Raw genomic sequence first — 17,859 nt, forward strand, 5'->3', positions numbered from 1 at the left:
GGAAACCCCATTTGTAATCTTGCAGAAAGACATCGTAGTTAGTAGACCAAGAGAGAGCTGAGCGTGTACTGAGTGAGTGCTGGAATTTGGGAAGACCGGATGGCAGAGAGCATGGGGCGGGATGAACTCCATTAGGAAACACAAGCAAATCTAGTGTATTAGAAAGTACAAAAGGTCAGCGTAACGTCTGAGGACGATACCTGCTAAAACAGCAAAACAGCAGAAGTGAGACTCTAACATTCATTATTCTCAGAAAGAGAAAATAAAGTTTTGGCTAATGGTCATGGTACTTGTAGTCAGCAAAGCAGTAGTTCTTACCAGCAGTAGGTCCTGGGCAGCGATACGAACAGTGTAGGAGAAAGTGTCATCATCTTCATCTTCCACAAACTGTTGCGGATTTGCAGTCCAAACTTTTATCTAAAGTATTCAAAAATAAACATAGGTGGGGTAGTATGACAAAATAATTGTGCAAAGATTTTCTGAAAATTTGAATTGTATTAATCTGTATCTACTATTCTATAAGAAATCTTTAGCTTGCATAAGTAGTATTTCACTGCTCACTGGTATGACAAAACCTATATTTGTGGTCCATTTCAATAGTGTATTCAAGAGTCTTATCTAGCAGCTGAACTATTTCTTTGTATAAATCTGAGCTAATTAGGTGTAGATTATAATGAGATTAGTGCAGGACGAGTGCTAAAATGTATCAGTTTTTGGGGGAAATTGTGGCAGTGCTGGTCTCAGTATATTACGGAGTCAGCAAACAGATTTTGCACATTTGAATATCAATTGCTATAAATACTTTCAAATCTCACTTTAACCTGCTGGTTTCATATTAGGAAGTGTCAACCAGACTGACTGACAAACATCCAGTCTTGTTCTAGGCAATACAAGAATGCAATACTCTAAAAGCTAAATGAAGGAGTTCTCTACAATTGTACAGCAAAGCAAGGGATATCAGCTTTTTAGCACTACAGTTTAGGCTCCCTACCTATCTAAAAACAAACTTCTTAGGAAGAGCAAAACATTTTAATTTTAATTCTTGTAGATTTACAAAACATAAAATACTCTTCTGAACGTGTTGAGTGCAAGACTGAAAAGGACTGCTAAGTGAAATGAAAAATGTCTGACTTTTTTTTTTGTTAGAGTGCCTTTTCATAATGTTGCAACCCTGTTTTTGTGCTGGTAGAGGACAGCTGCTTATTAGGAAAACTTAAAAGACTGTAGAGTCTCAGATACCCTGCACAGTCAAAAACAAATTTCTCATTTACCATAAACCACCACACAACCAAGCCACCAAATCCTTCTCCCAGCCATAGATGGAAATCTGCTGTAAAAATCTACTTCAAGTTCAAATATTCCCCCGATAGCTGCAGATCCCCTACTACTCCCACCACCGCCACCACTCTATCTAGTCCCTCAACTCCCTTAACAGTTGCATTTTTACCTGCTCCTCAGTGATTTGCATATACAGGATCATGTAGTAGATGAGCTCAGGCAGCGCTTTCTTCACTGTACTTTTAAACTTGTTATTTTCCAGCAATATGTGAACAAACTCAAATATACTGAATACCAAGTTCTCAAAGCCCAGGACTTCCCCTGAAAAAAAAATAAACATACACAGTAAATTCTTAAAAGTGTAGCAAAATTATGTGTAGGTGGTCCAAAAAACAGGAAAGACTTTGCACGAGAACCCACTAGCACACATTATCCTGAACCTAGTGTCCATATTTTGAAATCTGCAAAACTCTTCTCAGTTTTGTCACCACAGTCCTATGTCATTGAGTTGCACTAATGGTAAACTGTGACACCAAGTTTTACTCATATTTTTTCTACATAAACTACTCCTAATAAATGTTTTTCTGGGCAATATGCTCAATGCAAAACTGAAGACCTATAATGAACATAGCAAAAGGACAAATCTAAAGATGCTCAGACAAACTCTTTCCAAAAGCAAACTTAAAATTTTATTAGATGTGATTTTTTTTTTTTTTTTTTTTTAAATCAAATCTATTCCCAATTTAAAGCGTTGATATTTATTTTATTTGTTTTCCTTTTCTATTTAAGTTTTAGAAGGATGGTGATGCAGCGGATGAGGGTCTACAGTATAAACGGGACTTGCATGAGGGGATAAAAACACAGGCGCCAAAGGGAAGAGTTACCTTTTGAAGTGAACTGCCTCATAACTGGCAGCTGACAACATAATTGTATCGTTTAGTGGGTAAGGTTAATTTAGATGCTTTCTTATCATTTGAGAGAGAGAAATCTGTTGATAGCCCACCCATATCAATGCACAAAAGTATTTCTTTGTTCTCAACAGTCTAGAAAGACACAGATTGCATATACTGCAAACTTTTGGGGACATAATCAGAAAGCAGGAAATAAAGGTTCTCATAGTGCAGAGGTTCTTTTATTTTACCATGAATGACATGATTTAAAGAAGGTTCTCTGGTAGCCAAGAGTACCTCTCAAGAGGTCCATCCCGTACTCCACACAAGTGACCAGTGCTGGCAGAGGCAAAGATACAGAGAAGTAAACAACTACATTCACCTGGAAGCCCAAATATAGGATATTAGCTAGAAAGAGGAAATTCACATACTACAAGACATAAAACAATTAAGTGATATTGTCTCTTGAAAGCCTAGTACAACATAAATATGATGCCTACAATTCAAAAGATAATTCAAGGATACATGTAGTCTGACTGGGAAAATCAAATCATCCTTTGAAATGATGACATCCCACCGGGGTCCGATCTACATTTGATACTCTTATTTAGCACAAGCGTCACATTCTAAACAGGGGTTCTCATCTGTTAAAAACATGCAAATCTACTGTAAGCTGTCAATATGTAAAATGAGCAATGGTTCTGAGGAGAGAATAGCCACAGATTTATAGAAGCACACTAAATACTCAGTGAGAGATACTGAATACCTATAAAGTTTGAGAATGCAAGCCTGTCCCTATGCATAAAATGCTGGAGATCCCTAGCAAACTAACATTGCCTGGTACATATGCTTAGGGACTGTCCAGTACTACAGACTGCTTGCTCCAGAATATGGGAGACTATGCACAGATATACTTATGGAAATCTTTATAAGTGATAAGGTACCTATCCTACACATCTTCTCAGATGCTGTAAAATGAACCATCTTCCCAGATGGCCAAGACACTCCATAAGGGCAGAAAAGCAGGGAATATTTGGGCAAATTAAAAAGTCTTTTAGGTCCTTAAATGTCAATCTGAAAAATGATATTGGAGTCCTAACCAAAACATTTTTTTTTCTTCAGGCAATCAGTGACTAATGCTTTAGTGCTAGGATGCTAGATAGAAGACGAGCCAAGGGTGGGTAAAAAACAAATTGTCTACATGTTCCCCCATGTAGCAGAACCAGATAGAAATGTCTATCCCAACTTGACTGCTTCGTCCAGGAGGAGGTTCCAGCTCTGTGTATACCCTGCATGCAAATTCTTATGGAAGTATGCCACACTTTCCCACTCTCACAAGGGCAGCAGGGAATAACTAATTTCATCTCCTAATGTTTTTCCACACACTTCATAAAGGTTACTCTGCTCTATATTTGAGGGAGGTTTGTATCACTGTTGTCCATGATGTGTCCAATATATTTAGACCCCTTATCCTAGATTTGTTGTTTCACATTCTACTCCAGTAAGGCATTCACTACCCGGTAAAGCTGGATGGGTCATAAAAAATGTGCCTAGTAATACAAGTGTTAGTATGTAACGTGTACGGACACACAGGTCCATATACCCCGTTTCTATAACTGGGTAAGGATTTCCAAGTGTAAACACTCCTGAAGAGACGTCTCCTCAGCCAAAGGTATTCAGTATCACAGGCTGAAAAACAGAATGATCATGTGCACACTTTTTATGCAAGTCCTATGATATTACCCGGACAGCCTCTCTGGTGAGAGGGGGTCAGGGGGTGTGGAGCCTGGATGGACAGGCTGTCCGAGGACCCAGCTAACATTACAATGTACATGAAAAAATAGTCCATTTGGAAGCCTATACTCTACAATTTAAATTGTAAACAGAAGAAAATAAGTTACTTACCTGTAACTGTAGTTCTCCAGTATTGGAATCTTTCATAGATTCACATGCTTGAATCATTCCCCATCGTCGAGATGGGAGTCCCGGTACAATTTTCATAAGTAATGTTAAAACATATTGAAGAGAAAAAGGCCCTAGGCCTCTTCAATTTGATAGTCTATCAGTGTCATTTTGTGAAAAGGACCAAACCTGATCCTCCACCAATCAGGCGACAGCACCCTTCAGAACCTCCTGAGAGAATCTCTAGCACCTCAGATTTTCCAAGCACAAGTGCTTACATTATGTTGAATATATGTATAAATCGAAAGAAAGAGGTGAAGTGAGCTTCTCCGGGGAGGCGGGTGGGTCGCATGTGAATCTATGAAAGATTCCAATACTGGAGAACTACAGTTACAGGTAAGTAACTTATTTTCTTACTCCAGTATTGGAACTTTCATAGATTCACATGTTTGAATCAGAGTAGAAAGCAATAACTATGCACATTGTAAAATTACATCTTTAATAAACAAGTTATCTTAAACCACAACCCTTCTTATCATCATGTAGAAATTGATGAAGTATATGAGTGTACTGATATATCTCTCTCTCTCTATATATATATATATATATATATATACACATACACACACACACACACACATCTATCTATATATATGTACATATATAAATATAAGTATCTCCTTATCTCTAATATATATAGAGATATTCCTGTGAAGATACATGATGAAATTTGAATAACAAACCAGTAATAAAACATCATAAGACACTAATGTAACCTGATCAATGTCTGACAACCCGCTTACTCATGGGACTATGATAGCGGTCTCTTATCAGATAAAATTTTTTTTTTCCAATGTGCATACCTTTTCAAGGATGGAGGGATGTAGGAGAAATGGCTCACCTTCACCTGAAGAGATTCCTGAGAACCGCCTGGCCCACTGCTACCTCTCCGTGCGAGAGGGACTCCAAGCAATAGTGCTTAGTAAAGGTATGACAGCTCTTCCATGTTGCTGCCCTACATATGTCTTGTAGTGGCACTCCGGCAAACAGTGCCGCGGACGATGCGACTTTTCTTGTCGAGTGAGCATGCACAGATGACTGCAAAGGTTTGCCCGCTGCCTGATGGCAGAAGCGAATAGCAGAGGCGATCCATCTAGAAATACTCTGCTTGGATAGCGGGTACCCCTTCCTAGGAGCACTGTACGCCACAAATAGCTGATTAGAGCGCCGAAAAGCTTTAGTCCTGTCCAAATAAAATTGAACGCATCTTTTCACATCTAGAGAGTGTAATGCTCTCTCCGCTGGAGTAGATGGATGAGGGAAAAAGGACTTGAAGACCAAAGGTTCGTTCATGTGAAAGTCTGACGGAACCTTTGGCATAAAATGCGGGTTAGTGCGCATTAGTAGTCTATCTTGTTTAAGCTGCAGGAATGGCTCTTGGATGGAGAGCGCTTGCACCTCACTGACCCGCCTAGCTGATGTAAGAGCTATCAATAAGGCAACCTTCCACGACAAGTATTTGAGGGAAGCACGGTGGATCGGTTCAAATGGATGCTTCATCAGTTGTGCCAAAACAATATTCAAATCCCACGAAGGAGGTGGAGGTCTGAAAGGAGGGTAAACTCTGAACAGCCCCTACAGAAATCTCTTAATCAGCCGAGAAGAGCGAGGGTGTGTCCTCTGAACGTCTGTATGCAGCTATGGCTGCTACATGAACTTTAATGGACGAGTGTGCTAGGCCAGATCGAGCTAACTCAAAGAGATACAGCAACATCTCTTCTGGTGGTGAAAGTAGAGGGTCGATTTGACGCTGACGACACCAGGCACAGAATCTTTTCCATTTACACTTATACGCCTTGTTAGTGCTATCCACTCTGGCCTGTGACAAAATATCTCTGCAGTCCTGCGGGATGTTCAAATGCGCAAATTCTCTGTGGTGAGGAGCCATGCTGCTAACCGCATTGACTGCGGATCGGGGTGTCGAACTTGGCCGTTGTTCATTGTTAGTAAATGAGGTAACGGCTCCAGTGGAATATGAGGTTTGACTGACAGAATGAGGAGCTCTGTGAACCAATGTTGGCGCGGCCAGTACGGGGCTATCAGTATGAGAGTGCACGGTTCTGTTTTCATCTTCGTGAGGACCCTTGGGATCAACGGAATGGGAGAAAAGGCGTAAGCAAAGATGTCTGACCAGACTATTGAAAACGCATTCCCCCAAGATCCCTTTTGGTGATGCCAACTTGCGAAGAACTGGCATTTGGCGTTGTCCTTCTTCGCAAACAGATCCACTGTTGGTGTTTCCCACTGGGAAAAAATCTGGGTTAGTACCGTCTGGTCTAGTTCCCACTCGTGACAGTCCAATTTCTGCCTGCTGAGTGCATCTGCTGCCTTGTTGTTTATTCCCGGCAAGTGTACCGCCGATAGTGTGACGCCTTGCTGCGAGGCCCAGTTCCAGATCGCTTGGGCTTCCCTGGAGAGGGTGAGAGATCTTGTACCTCCTTGTTTGTTGAGATAGTGCATCGTAGTGGTGTTGTCCGTTCTTATCACCACTCGCGATCCAGAGATTCTTGGGAGAAACGCTTGTAAGGCGAGGTGCACTGCCCTGAGTTCTAGCCAATTGATATGCCTTGATGCCAGATGAGTTGGCCATTTGCCACTTATTTTCAGGTCCTGTAATACTGCGCCCCAGCCTTCCAGTGAGGCATCTGTTATGGTCCACGGGGCTGGCTGTTGAAGAAACGAGAGACCGATTGAGAGATGATGCTTTTGAGACCACCACTTGAGGGTTTTGATCATTATCGGAGTTATTTGTATCTGCTCTTCGAAAGTTCCTGATACTTGAAGCCATTGACGGTTTAGCTGCTCCTGCAAGGGGCGCATCTTTAGTCGACACAGAGGGATCAGAGGTATGCATGAAGACATCATGCCCAATAGTGATTTGAAGAGACGGACTGTAACCTTTCGTCTTTTGTGTATGAAACTCCCTAGGGTTAGTAACCTTTGTTGTCTCTCTAACGTGGGACATGCCATGCCGGACTTCGTGTTCAGTTTTGCTCCCAGAAAAGTAATACTGCGTACTGGTAGAGGGTTGGACTTCTCCCAGTTGATCGTGAATCCGAGATTGGTCAGTAAGGAAACGCACTTTCTTGTTGACTTGTGTGCTCCTGTGTAAGTCTTTGCCTTTATTACCCAGTCGTCTAAGTATGGAAAGACCTGGTGCTTTCTTCTCCTGAGAAAGGCTGCCACTGGTGCTAGGCATTTGGTAAATATTCTTGGGGCTGATTTGAGCCCGAAGGGAAGGACGCGATATTGATAATGGCTCCGGGCTACGGTAAATCTCAAATACTTTCTGTGGGCAGGGTGGATTGGTATGTGGAAGTATGCGTCCTTGAGGTCTAGCGATGACATAAAATCTCTTTGATTGAGACGCAGAAAGACGTCTTGCAGGCTGATCATTCGAAACGATTGCTTCTTTAGGTATACATTTAGTTGCCTTAAATCGAGGATCGGTCTCCAATCCTTCCACTTTTTTCGAATGATGAAGAACCTGGAATAAAATCCTGTTCCTCGTTGATCCTGAGGCACCTTCTCTATAGCTCCCTTGAGAAGGCGCTTGTAGACCTCTTCTTTGAGTTATTGAGGATATCTTGAAGGAGTCCTGCAGGGAGGGTTGGAGGGAGGTTTCTGGATAAATTCTAAAGTATGGCCCCGTTCCACTAATTGTAGGACCCACTTGTCTGATGTAATGGTTTGCCATTGACTGAGAAATAAGGAAATTCTTCCGCCCAGGGTGACAGTAGGAGGACTGGGCGTAGTCGGCGCCTCGAAAACATCAGGTTCTACGAGCTGAATCTTTAGCGGGGCGGGTTGAGCGTCCACGGCCTGCCGGTCTACTGTAGGCTGGTTGAGTCGGTTGTCTTTGGGAGTAGTATGGCCGATATTGTTGTGAAGATGATGGATAGGAAGAGTATCTCTGTTGTTGATATCCCCCTCTGTAAGAGGGCTGGGCACGCCCCTAGGACGAAAGGACGATCTTCGATATTGCAGGGTCCCTAATGACCTTGCCGTGTCCGTTTTAATTGACTGTAGGGCTTCGTCCACATGTTTCCCAAATAGCGCTTGGCCATCAAAGGGTAAGTCTAGGATTTTATTCTGGACGAAATGAGGTGGCTTTGAGCCAGCCCTGTCTTCTTAATACAGCAGCACCTGCAAGCTGTCTGAAAGCAGTGGTCGCTATATCCATTGCACAGTCTATAAGCTCTGCAGACGTGCGTTGACCCTCTTCTACAGTCTTATCTGCCTCTGATTTTACGTCTTCCGGCAGTTGATTAATAAAAGGTGCAATATCCGCCCAAAGCTGTCTGTCGTATCGAGACAAAATAGCCAAGGAGTTGGCAGCTCTAAGCACTAGGCTGGCCATAGAGGAGAATCTTTTTCCTATATTATCTAGCCTCCTACCCTCCTTATCTGGGGGCGCGGAAATCGGAGCAGAAGGATTTTTTGATCTTCTTTGAGCCGCTTGAGCTACTACTGAATCTGGAGGAGGATGGCCTGTCAAGCATGTTGGGGCATCATCAGGAGCTTTGTATTTCTTATCCAGACGTGGTAAAACTGCTGTTACTGTTGCCGGATTAGTCATGACTTTAAGGTCTTCCTCCCACAGGTAGTTCACCATCGGGATAGAGCGCACAGACTTCTGGAAGGGCTCTTTAAAATTATAAAGGAAACAATCTGTTTGCTTCGTAGGTAGCGGTAATGCAAAACGCTTGGCTGCCCTCTCTAAGAGATTGTGAAAACCTCCAATGTCTTCAGGTGGGGACTCCACCTTCGAATGAGAAGGAGAAGATGGAGCAGGAATAATATACTCGTCCCACTCTGAGTGAGTATCTACGAGCTCTCCTTCCTCCTGATCTCCTTCTGAAAAGTCAGTGTCTTGGGGAATTGTCATGTCCGGGGTGGCCACATCTGTGAGATGCAAAGACGTTGGTCTTTGATGTGGAGTAGAAAGACCAGAAATGGGCGATAGAGGAGGCTGTTCTCCTTGTGGAGGAAACCTTCTGTTGTAATCCACCAACATGGCTCTAAGGCCAGTAAGCAGGTCGGAAGGGATATACGTTCCCTGTTGATACTGCTGATGCTCCAAGGAAGCCTGGGGATCATAAGCTTCCTCATATTCCTCCTCTTCCTGGTATTTTACATTCAATTCAGAGGGGCTGTGGGCTGTTCCAAAAGGCCCATCTTCATCTGAATCTTCATCTCCCTCCAAAAGATGTACTGGTACCAGGGAGGATACCTTACTAGGTGAAGTGTGGGTTGGAGTTAATTTTTCTGTTCTTTTTTGATATTTTTCCCTCGTCGACGGTGTCGTCGACGGTCTCATCGACGACGTGTAAATTGACTTTGTCGTAGACGGTGCCGTCGACGCTGGACGCACCGTTATTTTAATAGCAGCAAGCTTCGCCGACGAGTCTACCGTCGACGACGGTAAAGCTGACACTGACATCAGCGCCGTCGACGATGACGAGGTGTAGGCGGCCGTCAACGCTGATGTCGTCGTTTCAGTTCTCGTCGACGGTGGTGTATTCATCGACGATGTCGCCGACGGAGCCGCTGACGATGGAAAACCTAAAGTAGCTGTTGTCGTCGGCAATGCGCCCACCGACGGTGCCGTCGACGGGGAATCGGTCGACGAGGCCTTTTTTCCAGTCACAGAGGATGGCTTTTTGAAAGGCACAGATGGTGGAACAGATGAGGATTTCCTGTGCCTCTCAGAACTGGAAGAATGTTTTTTCCCCTCTTTACTTGAGAGTACAGTTGGGGAAGAAGATGGGCTGCGACCCTTATAAGACCCTGAAGCAGTCTTTTTGAGGGCCTTCCTTGAGGTTTGTGAGGGAGATCTAGAGCGTGATCTTGCCCTTTTAGTTGATCTCTTGGATGTTGATGATTCCTCACTCTCAAAATCAGAAACTGGATCCTTCCTATGCTTCAGTTTCTGCAGCCATATTAATAATCTGCCTTCTCTATCCTTTAAGGTCTTAGAAGAAAAAGTACGGCAAATCTTACAGTCCTTGGCTGAATGATCTGGATAGAGGCAGTAAATGCAATCTTGATGAGGATCTTCAGAATGAAGTCTTTTCTTTCCACAAGTCTTGCAGTCTCTAAAGAGACTTTTCTTTTCCTTGTCAGACATAGTTGAAAAATAGCTGACAAATCCAAATAAATGAGTTTCTCTGAGAGAAAAAGAGCTGAATAAAGGTGTGAAAACAGAGCAGAGCTCTGAGGAGACTCCCTAGCACGACGTGCGTTAGAAAATCTGAGGTGCTAGAGCTTCTCTCAGGAGGTTCTGAAGGGTGCTGTCGCCTGATTGGTGGAGGATCAGGTTTGGTCCTTTTCACAAAATGACTCTGACAGACTATCAAATTGAAGAGGCCTAGGGCCTTTTTCTCTTCAATATGTTTTAACATTACTTTTGAAAATTGTACCGGGACTCCCATCTCGACGACGGGGAATGATTCAAGCATGTGAATCTATGAAAGTTCCAATACTGGAGTAAACCTAATTCTCTAGAACCCTGCCATGGTGTGGAGAGAAACAAAACCAAGACATGAAAGATAAGCTATTACACCTTCAGAACCAGGGCTGTATATAGGCAAAGACATTGTAAACATTAACAGAAGTAAGACTCACCATCAGAATCAACGGGATCTTCCACCTCCTCTGTGTAGTTTACTTCCGTTCTCACATAAGTGCAAGCCATTAAAGAAAATAGTCTTCATTTAATTATTATCCAGTACATGTGTCTAAATTGTGCAATTTGTCAATAGTTGAGCTGAAACACTGTATCAGCACCATCAACTTGGTGTTACTTTGTGTGGATTTAATAATGGTTTTAGTCTTTTGGTTTTATATTCTGCTCTTAAGAACAAAGGCTCCAGTGGGAAATGAGAACCTTACATTAAAAAAAAAAAAACGCAAACTGTGTACTTTATATAACACACGGTTTCTTTAAAGGCATTATCCTTGTAAACCTCCTAAGAAGAATTGACTTGTAAACGAGAACACACAAGAGGCATTCTATTATATCAGAGATACTTAAAGACACACAATTACATTCCAGAAGGGAATTACCTGGAAGTACAAATTGGTCGAATAAGAAAATCCCAAGAAGCACCATCCTATACAAGAAGCAAATTCAGATGACTCAAAATAAAGAACGAAGTTAGAGCATAACAGAAGGGATCATCTTATAGCAGAACATAAGGGAACTCACAGAAATGTCAACCTTCTAGCAAAACAGACTCAACCACATGTATTTAACACCAGGTTAGCCCAAGAGCTATCTTTAAAACCAGTTTGATAGAAGGAAAGTTTGAGCGTAATAATTATGAATTAAAAACAATTAGATTAGGACATCTCTAATGGGCTTACTATGGCCAACACAACTGTTAAGAAAATAAACCCTGGACGAACTATAAGAGACCTCCCAAGAAAGACCATCAAGTTTAAGATACAAAAGTCAAAGAACCATCTTCCCTAAAACCAGTCATGTCCTACTTACATATTTGAGTGAATCTTAGTGTGGGGAGTTTAGGAGGCCTAATGTGCAGGAAGAGTAAAATGTATTCAAACAGCCAGCATACAATCAACTATACTCACCCAAGTGTTTGGTTATTGATAGGGTGGAATATTATAAACAATTAATTGAATGGAAAATTACCTACTTATTATCCTTGCTCACAAACAGCTAGGACTAGCCTATGTTAGCAAGTTTGAAAAGAACAAGCTTCTCAAGAAAGAATTTGAGGCACCATACAGAAGTAAGCCTCTACATGCTAGTGAACAAGTTACTTACCTTTGGTAACGCCTTATCTGATAGCCATAAATTCCTTACCTTAGAATATTCCACAGATGTCAGAATCGATCAGGCAAATATTCGAACAGTACCTCTGTGCGTAAGAAGGTGCCGTTGCTCGGCTTTGGGTCATTCACACTGAAAGTGACATGTGCAGTGCCTATTAGGCACCACTCCAGCGTACTGACATTTCTCCCAACCTTTCCAGACAGGAAGCAAGGAGCCATGAAGGTTGGTGATGTAGTAGTGTGCAGACACTAGAGACCTTATAATGTCAACCCTATGCAGTGAAATCAGTTTGTGGAGCTGGGAGGATGGGAAGGTCGGACAGGAATCAGCAACTAGAGAGTCTCTACTGGATAAGGAGTTACCAAAGCTAAGTAACTTGTTCATCTGATACAGACTTCTATTCTCTGATTTATATTCTAGAATAGATACCAGAGTAAAACCTCTACAGAGTTGGGTCTGCTAACAGATTTAGACCAAAAATCCTGGAGGACTGACCAGGCAAGATGTCCATCACAACAGACTTGACTGTCCAGGCAGAAGTGTTTTTCTAACATGTGAAGAGATGCCCACGTTGCAGTCGGACAGATACCCCGGTCAGGGACTCCACAAGCTAACGCAGTGGTAGAAGCTTTGACTCTGGTGGAATAAGCTTGCAAGCCTTCAGGCGGCTGCTTCTTGGCCAATGTGTAGCAGATGTTAATGCAGAGCACTATCAATCAGTAGATGGTCAGTTTCTGCACAGCTTTCTTTTCTTCACCCCAACAAACCCAATGAAGAGTTGATTTTCCACCCGAAACTCTATGGTACGATTAATGGAGAAGGATAGCACACTTTTTGGGTCAAGTGGTGGAGTCTTGCCTCCTCTTTAAGAGGGTGAAATGGAGCAAAGAAAGTAAGCAATGTCAAGTCAAGTTTTGGTCTACGTAAAAAGGTGTTACCACTTTTGACATAAAAGGAGCACATTATTAAAACCAGTTTGTTAGGGGGAAAAAAGTTGTGTAAGGAGGGTGCATAGCAATTGCTTGCAGTTCACTAACCCTCCTGGCAGATGGAATGGATAGTAAAAAGTCAGTCTTTAAGGTCAACAAGCGTAGAGGGAAATTGTGCAGGGCCTCAAAGGGAAAGCACACCAGGAAGGTCAGAACAAAGTTCAGGTCACATTTAGGCAAAGTAAAGTGCTGCAAAGGGAACATATGCTACAGTGGTTGTAAGAACTGAGTAACAATAGGCAACTACAACACAGAGTGGTGACCCAGCAGCCTAAAAAATGCTGGTATGGCCAAAAGGTACCCTTTAACAGTGCCCAGAGCAAGGCCTTGCCGGGCTAACGAGAGAACAAAGAACAAAACCTGAGATGAGTGCAGAAAGAAGGTCAACAAAGCACACCAAGCCACAAATTTGTCCCAACAGCAGGCATACATTGTCTTAGTTGAGGGACGGCATGCTGCCACAATAATGCAGACTTCTGCAGGACAAAGACTATCACATGGCGCCCCTCAGTCTCCATGCATGAAGGTGGAGCATGTGCAGATTCAGGTGCAATACCCTGCCCAGTTGTTGCAACAGTAGATTCTCCTGAAGAGGAATCCTGACCGAAGGACCGATGCTCATGCTCAGAAGTGTGGGATGCCATCATCACCATGCCCAATCCAGGGCCACAAGAATGATGTGTGTCCAGTCGTTCTGGATCTTCTTAAGAACTCGGCGCAGAAGTGGTATTGGCAGAAAGGTGTGCTGCAGGATTGAGATACACTTGAGAAGATAGTCATCTCCAAATGAAAGTCGCCTTGGAAACTCCAGTGCACAGAAGCGCGGACACTGAACATTGTTGTCGGTGGCAAACCAATCTAACCAAGGTTCTCCCCAATCTCTGAAGAAACCTTCCACCACCTCTTGATGAAGATGGCAGTCAGGATCCACTAAGCATTGACGGTTGAGTTTATCCGCTCTGGAGTTCAAGGGGTCCACCAGATGTTGACCCACTAGGGAAATGCCCTGAAGTTCCAGCCATGTCCAGAGATAGAGGGGCCTCCTGAGACAGGGCCCACTCTGCCCTGCTTGTTGCAATACCACATGGTGGTGGTGGTGTCCATGAATGTCTGTACCAGACTTTCCTTGGTGGAAGGAAGAAAGGCTTTCAATGTCAATGGGATTGCTGTCAGATTCAACATGTTGTTATGGAGCAAAGACTTAGCTGGAGACCAGAGACCTTCAATCCCCACTTCTCCCAGGTGGCTTCCCCAACCCAGGAGTGATGCCTCTGTCACTACAGTCAGCTCTGGGTGGGGAAGGGAGAGGGGTCAGTCGCTGACCCAATCACAGCCACCACTGCAGATCTTTTACAGTTCCTTCTGATATCTGGGCCAGGTCTGAGAGGTTCTCCTGATGCTGCTCTACAGTGCGACCTGAAGTCCCAAGTCCCAAGTCGCATTGTAGAGCACACATATGCCAACAGTCATGCGTTACCAGCAGGATGCAGGTGCTGATGAGGGACAATAGTCTTCGACTAAGTCAAATCGAAATCCAGGATAGAGACTCAAACATTAGACTAATAGTCCATATATACTGTGCTCACTATTCTGGGGAATAGGCCAGAAACTGCACTGTATCCAGAACAGCTTAGATGAAAAGAAGCATTTAAGAGGGCATCAGGTGTGACACTGGCACATTTATAGTGAACTCCGGTGAATGCAGAAGGTAGACCACAGTCTAGAGGTGGGAGAAGACTGCCTTAGGTGAGCCCGCCTTCAACAGCCAATCATCAAGGTATGAAAAGACTGGAACCCCCTACCTCCACAGGTATGCTGCGACCACCGCTATCACCTTGGTGAACACTCGATGGATGCTGGTAAGACCAAATGGGAGAACAAATTGATGATGCTCATGACCCACCATAAACTGCAGATAACCCCTGAGAGCAGGCAGACTGGGAATGTGGAAGTAGGTATCCTGCAAGACCAGCACTATGATCCAGTCTCTACTGGAGTGGTTGTCCAGAACCGAATCCAAGGGCCTGACCGGCTTGGTGGATATCCAGTGGGGGTACCCACGAAATCCATGGGGCCAAAGGTGCCCCAGACAGGTTGGCCTGTCCAAAGAAGAATCTCACGAAGTTGGGCAAGAGTTGCTTCAGCCCCAGGAAACCCAGGGAAGCACGGAGCAGACCCAGAGGCAGGCTCAATGTGGAGTGGGACCTACAGTGACATCCTTCAGGCAATTTGTGGGAAGATTTAGACCAGCATGGTGAAGTCAAAGAGCACTTCGACTCAGAGTTCTTGGACGTCTAGTGGGACTTACCCAACTACGAACACGAAGACAAGCACCTTTAATTACTCTGTGAACTGGCTCAGGCCCTTCCTCTCGACTGGAACACAGAGCATTGTGAAAGGCGACTGGTTTAGAAGAGCCTCAAGGACACTCCTTCAGGACCTTGGGATTCACTGGGTGGTTTAAGAGGTTACCAATTTCAAAATAAGGCAATTTATACTGGCTCATTTATGGTTAATTTGCGGGGAAAAAAGTGATTTTTCTTCCGATTTAAGAAAATACTGTGTATGACAATTTAGTAGGAAATTAGACAAAACAGAAGACTGGTGTTCAATAAAGGAGGCAGGTCTGAATGGAGATTGAATGGTGAGAGCATATATGGGGAGGCTATCAGCTGTCTACAAATTTTGGCAACTTAGACAGTTCCAAGAATGGTTGTTGACTTTCCTCTGTTTTATCCACCTTAAATCTTCCTGAAAGCACTCACCAGCTGTTAAAAAATAACAGTGAAAACAATTCATTAACCTATAGATTGTTTGGATAACACCATTTATGAATGCAGTTTTATGGACTGCAGGAAAAAAAATGTGATGATCTTAGTTATGTTGAGATTTTATCACAGAGCTACTTTATGCCTAAGGTGTGGAGAAGCTTTCACTGTTGGCAAGGACGAATCTCAGTTAAAAGGTAGGTAGTTGAATACCTTGTTTAAAAGGAAATCTGAAATTACTTCATGAATCAAGGTTGATAGTATTTTGTAAGAGAACACCTTCTTTAGAACCTATCTAGAATCGGCCACAACTGTAAAAAAAAGAATGTCATAATCCTTCAGAGAACATTCCAGAATCTTACTGGGGTCAGCTACAGGTGCGTCGTCCTACAATGATAAGCCTTGTGTAACCACTGCCTTCAGATCATCCTGAAAGAAACCACCTTTCAATGAGGTACTAAACAGCATAAAGAAATGAGGTCTCTACATTTATAGTACTCTTTCAAAATGACTATGTAAGGAAATGCCTCCTTGGCATGGTTACCCCCTGACATTTTGCCTTTGCTGATGTCAAGTTATAATTTGAAAGTGTGCTGAGGCCTGCTAACCAGGCCCCAGCACCAGTGTTCTTTCCCTAACCTGTACCTTTGTCTCCACAATTGGCACACCCTGGTATCCAGGTAAGTCCCTTGTAACTGGTACCCCTGATACCAAGGGCCCTGATGCCAGGGAAGGTCTCTAAGGGCTGCAGCATGTCTTATGCCACCATGGGGACCCCTCACTCAGCACATGCACACTGTTTGCCAGCTTGTGTGTGCTGGTGGGGAGAAAATGACTAAGTTGACATGGCACTTCCCTCAGAGTGCCATGCCAACCTGACACTGCCTTTGGCATAGATAAGTCACCCCTCTAGCAGGCCTTACAGCCCTAAGGCAGGGTGCACTATACCACAGGTGAGGGCATAGGTGCATGAGCACTATGCCCCTACAGTGTCTAAGCAAAACCTTAGACATTGTAAGTCCAGGGTAGCCATAAGAGTATATGGTCTGCGAGTCTGTCAAACACGAACTCCACAGCACAATAATGTCTACACTGAAAACTGGGAAGTTTGGTATCAAACTTCTCAGCACAATAAAGGCAAACTGATGCCAGTGTACATTTTATTGTGAAATACACCCAGAGGGCATCTTAGAGATGCCCCCTGAAAACATACCCAACTTCCAGTGTGGGCTGACTAGTTTTTGCCAGCCTGCCACACACCAGACATGTTGCTGGCCACATGGGGAGAGTGCCTTTGTCTCTCTGTGGCCAGTAACAAAGCCTGTACTGGGTGGAAATGCTTCTCTCTCGCCTCCCCCTGCAGGAACTGTAACACCTGGCGGTGAGCCTCAAAGGCTCACCCCCTTTGTTACAGCGCCACAGGGCATCCCAGCTAGTGGAGATGCCCGCCCCTCCGGCCACAGCCCCTACCTTTGGCAGCAAGGCCAGAGGAGATAATGAGAAAAACAAGGAGTCGTCACTGGCCAGTCAGGACAACCCCTAAGGTGTCCTGAGCTGAGGTGACTCTGACTTTTAGAAATCCTCCATCTTGCAGATGGAGGATTCCCCCAATAGGATTAGGGATGTGCCCCCCTCCCCACCGGGAGGAGGCACAAAGAGGGTGTAGCCACCGTCAGGGCTAGTAGCCATTGGCTACTAACCTCCCAGACCTAAACACACCCCTAAATTGAGTATTTAGGGGCCCCCAGAACCTAGGAAGATAGATTCCTGCAACCTGAAGACGAAGGACTGCTGACCTGAAGCCCTGCAGAGAAGACGGAGACACCAACTGCTTTGGTCCCAGCCCTACCGGCCTGTCTCCCCACTTCAAGAAAAACTGCAACAGCGACGCGTCCCCCAGGGTCCAGCGACCTCTGAAGCATCAGAGGACTACCCTGCATCTAAAAGGACCAAGAACTCCCGAGGACAGCGGCCCTGTTCCACAAAGACTGCAACTTTGCCACAAAGTAGCAACTTTTAAAGACCACACGTTTCCCGCCGGAAGCATGAGAATTTCCACTCTGCACCAGACGCCCCCGGCTCGACCTGCGGAAAACCAACACTACAGGGAGGACTCCCTGCCGACTGCGAGCCCGTGAGTAGCCAGAGTTGACCCCCCTGAATCCCCACAG

The 17,859-nt window shown here is 44.2% G+C and overlaps 1 protein-coding gene across 1 annotated transcript in view; it reads right to left on the bottom strand.

Annotated features, from left to right (window-relative positions):
- The window catches only part of IPO9 (importin 9), a 567,644-nt gene that overhangs the window by 462,870 nt on the left and 86,915 nt on the right, over window positions 1-17,859 (bottom strand). The window contains exons 9-11 of the mRNA XM_069239031.1: window positions 10,758-10,816; window positions 1,448-1,599; window positions 319-417 (exon numbers count right to left, since the gene is read on the bottom strand). Coding sequence (XP_069095132.1) covers window positions 319-417; window positions 1,448-1,599; window positions 10,758-10,816 — 310 coding nt within the window. The remainder of the gene's footprint in view (window positions 1-318; window positions 418-1,447; window positions 1,600-10,757; window positions 10,817-17,859) is intronic.

The sequence above is a fragment of the Pleurodeles waltl genome, chromosome 6 (assembly GCF_031143425.1).
Source record: "Pleurodeles waltl isolate 20211129_DDA chromosome 6, aPleWal1.hap1.20221129, whole genome shotgun sequence".
NCBI lineage: Eukaryota > Metazoa > Chordata > Amphibia > Caudata > Salamandridae > Pleurodeles > Pleurodeles waltl.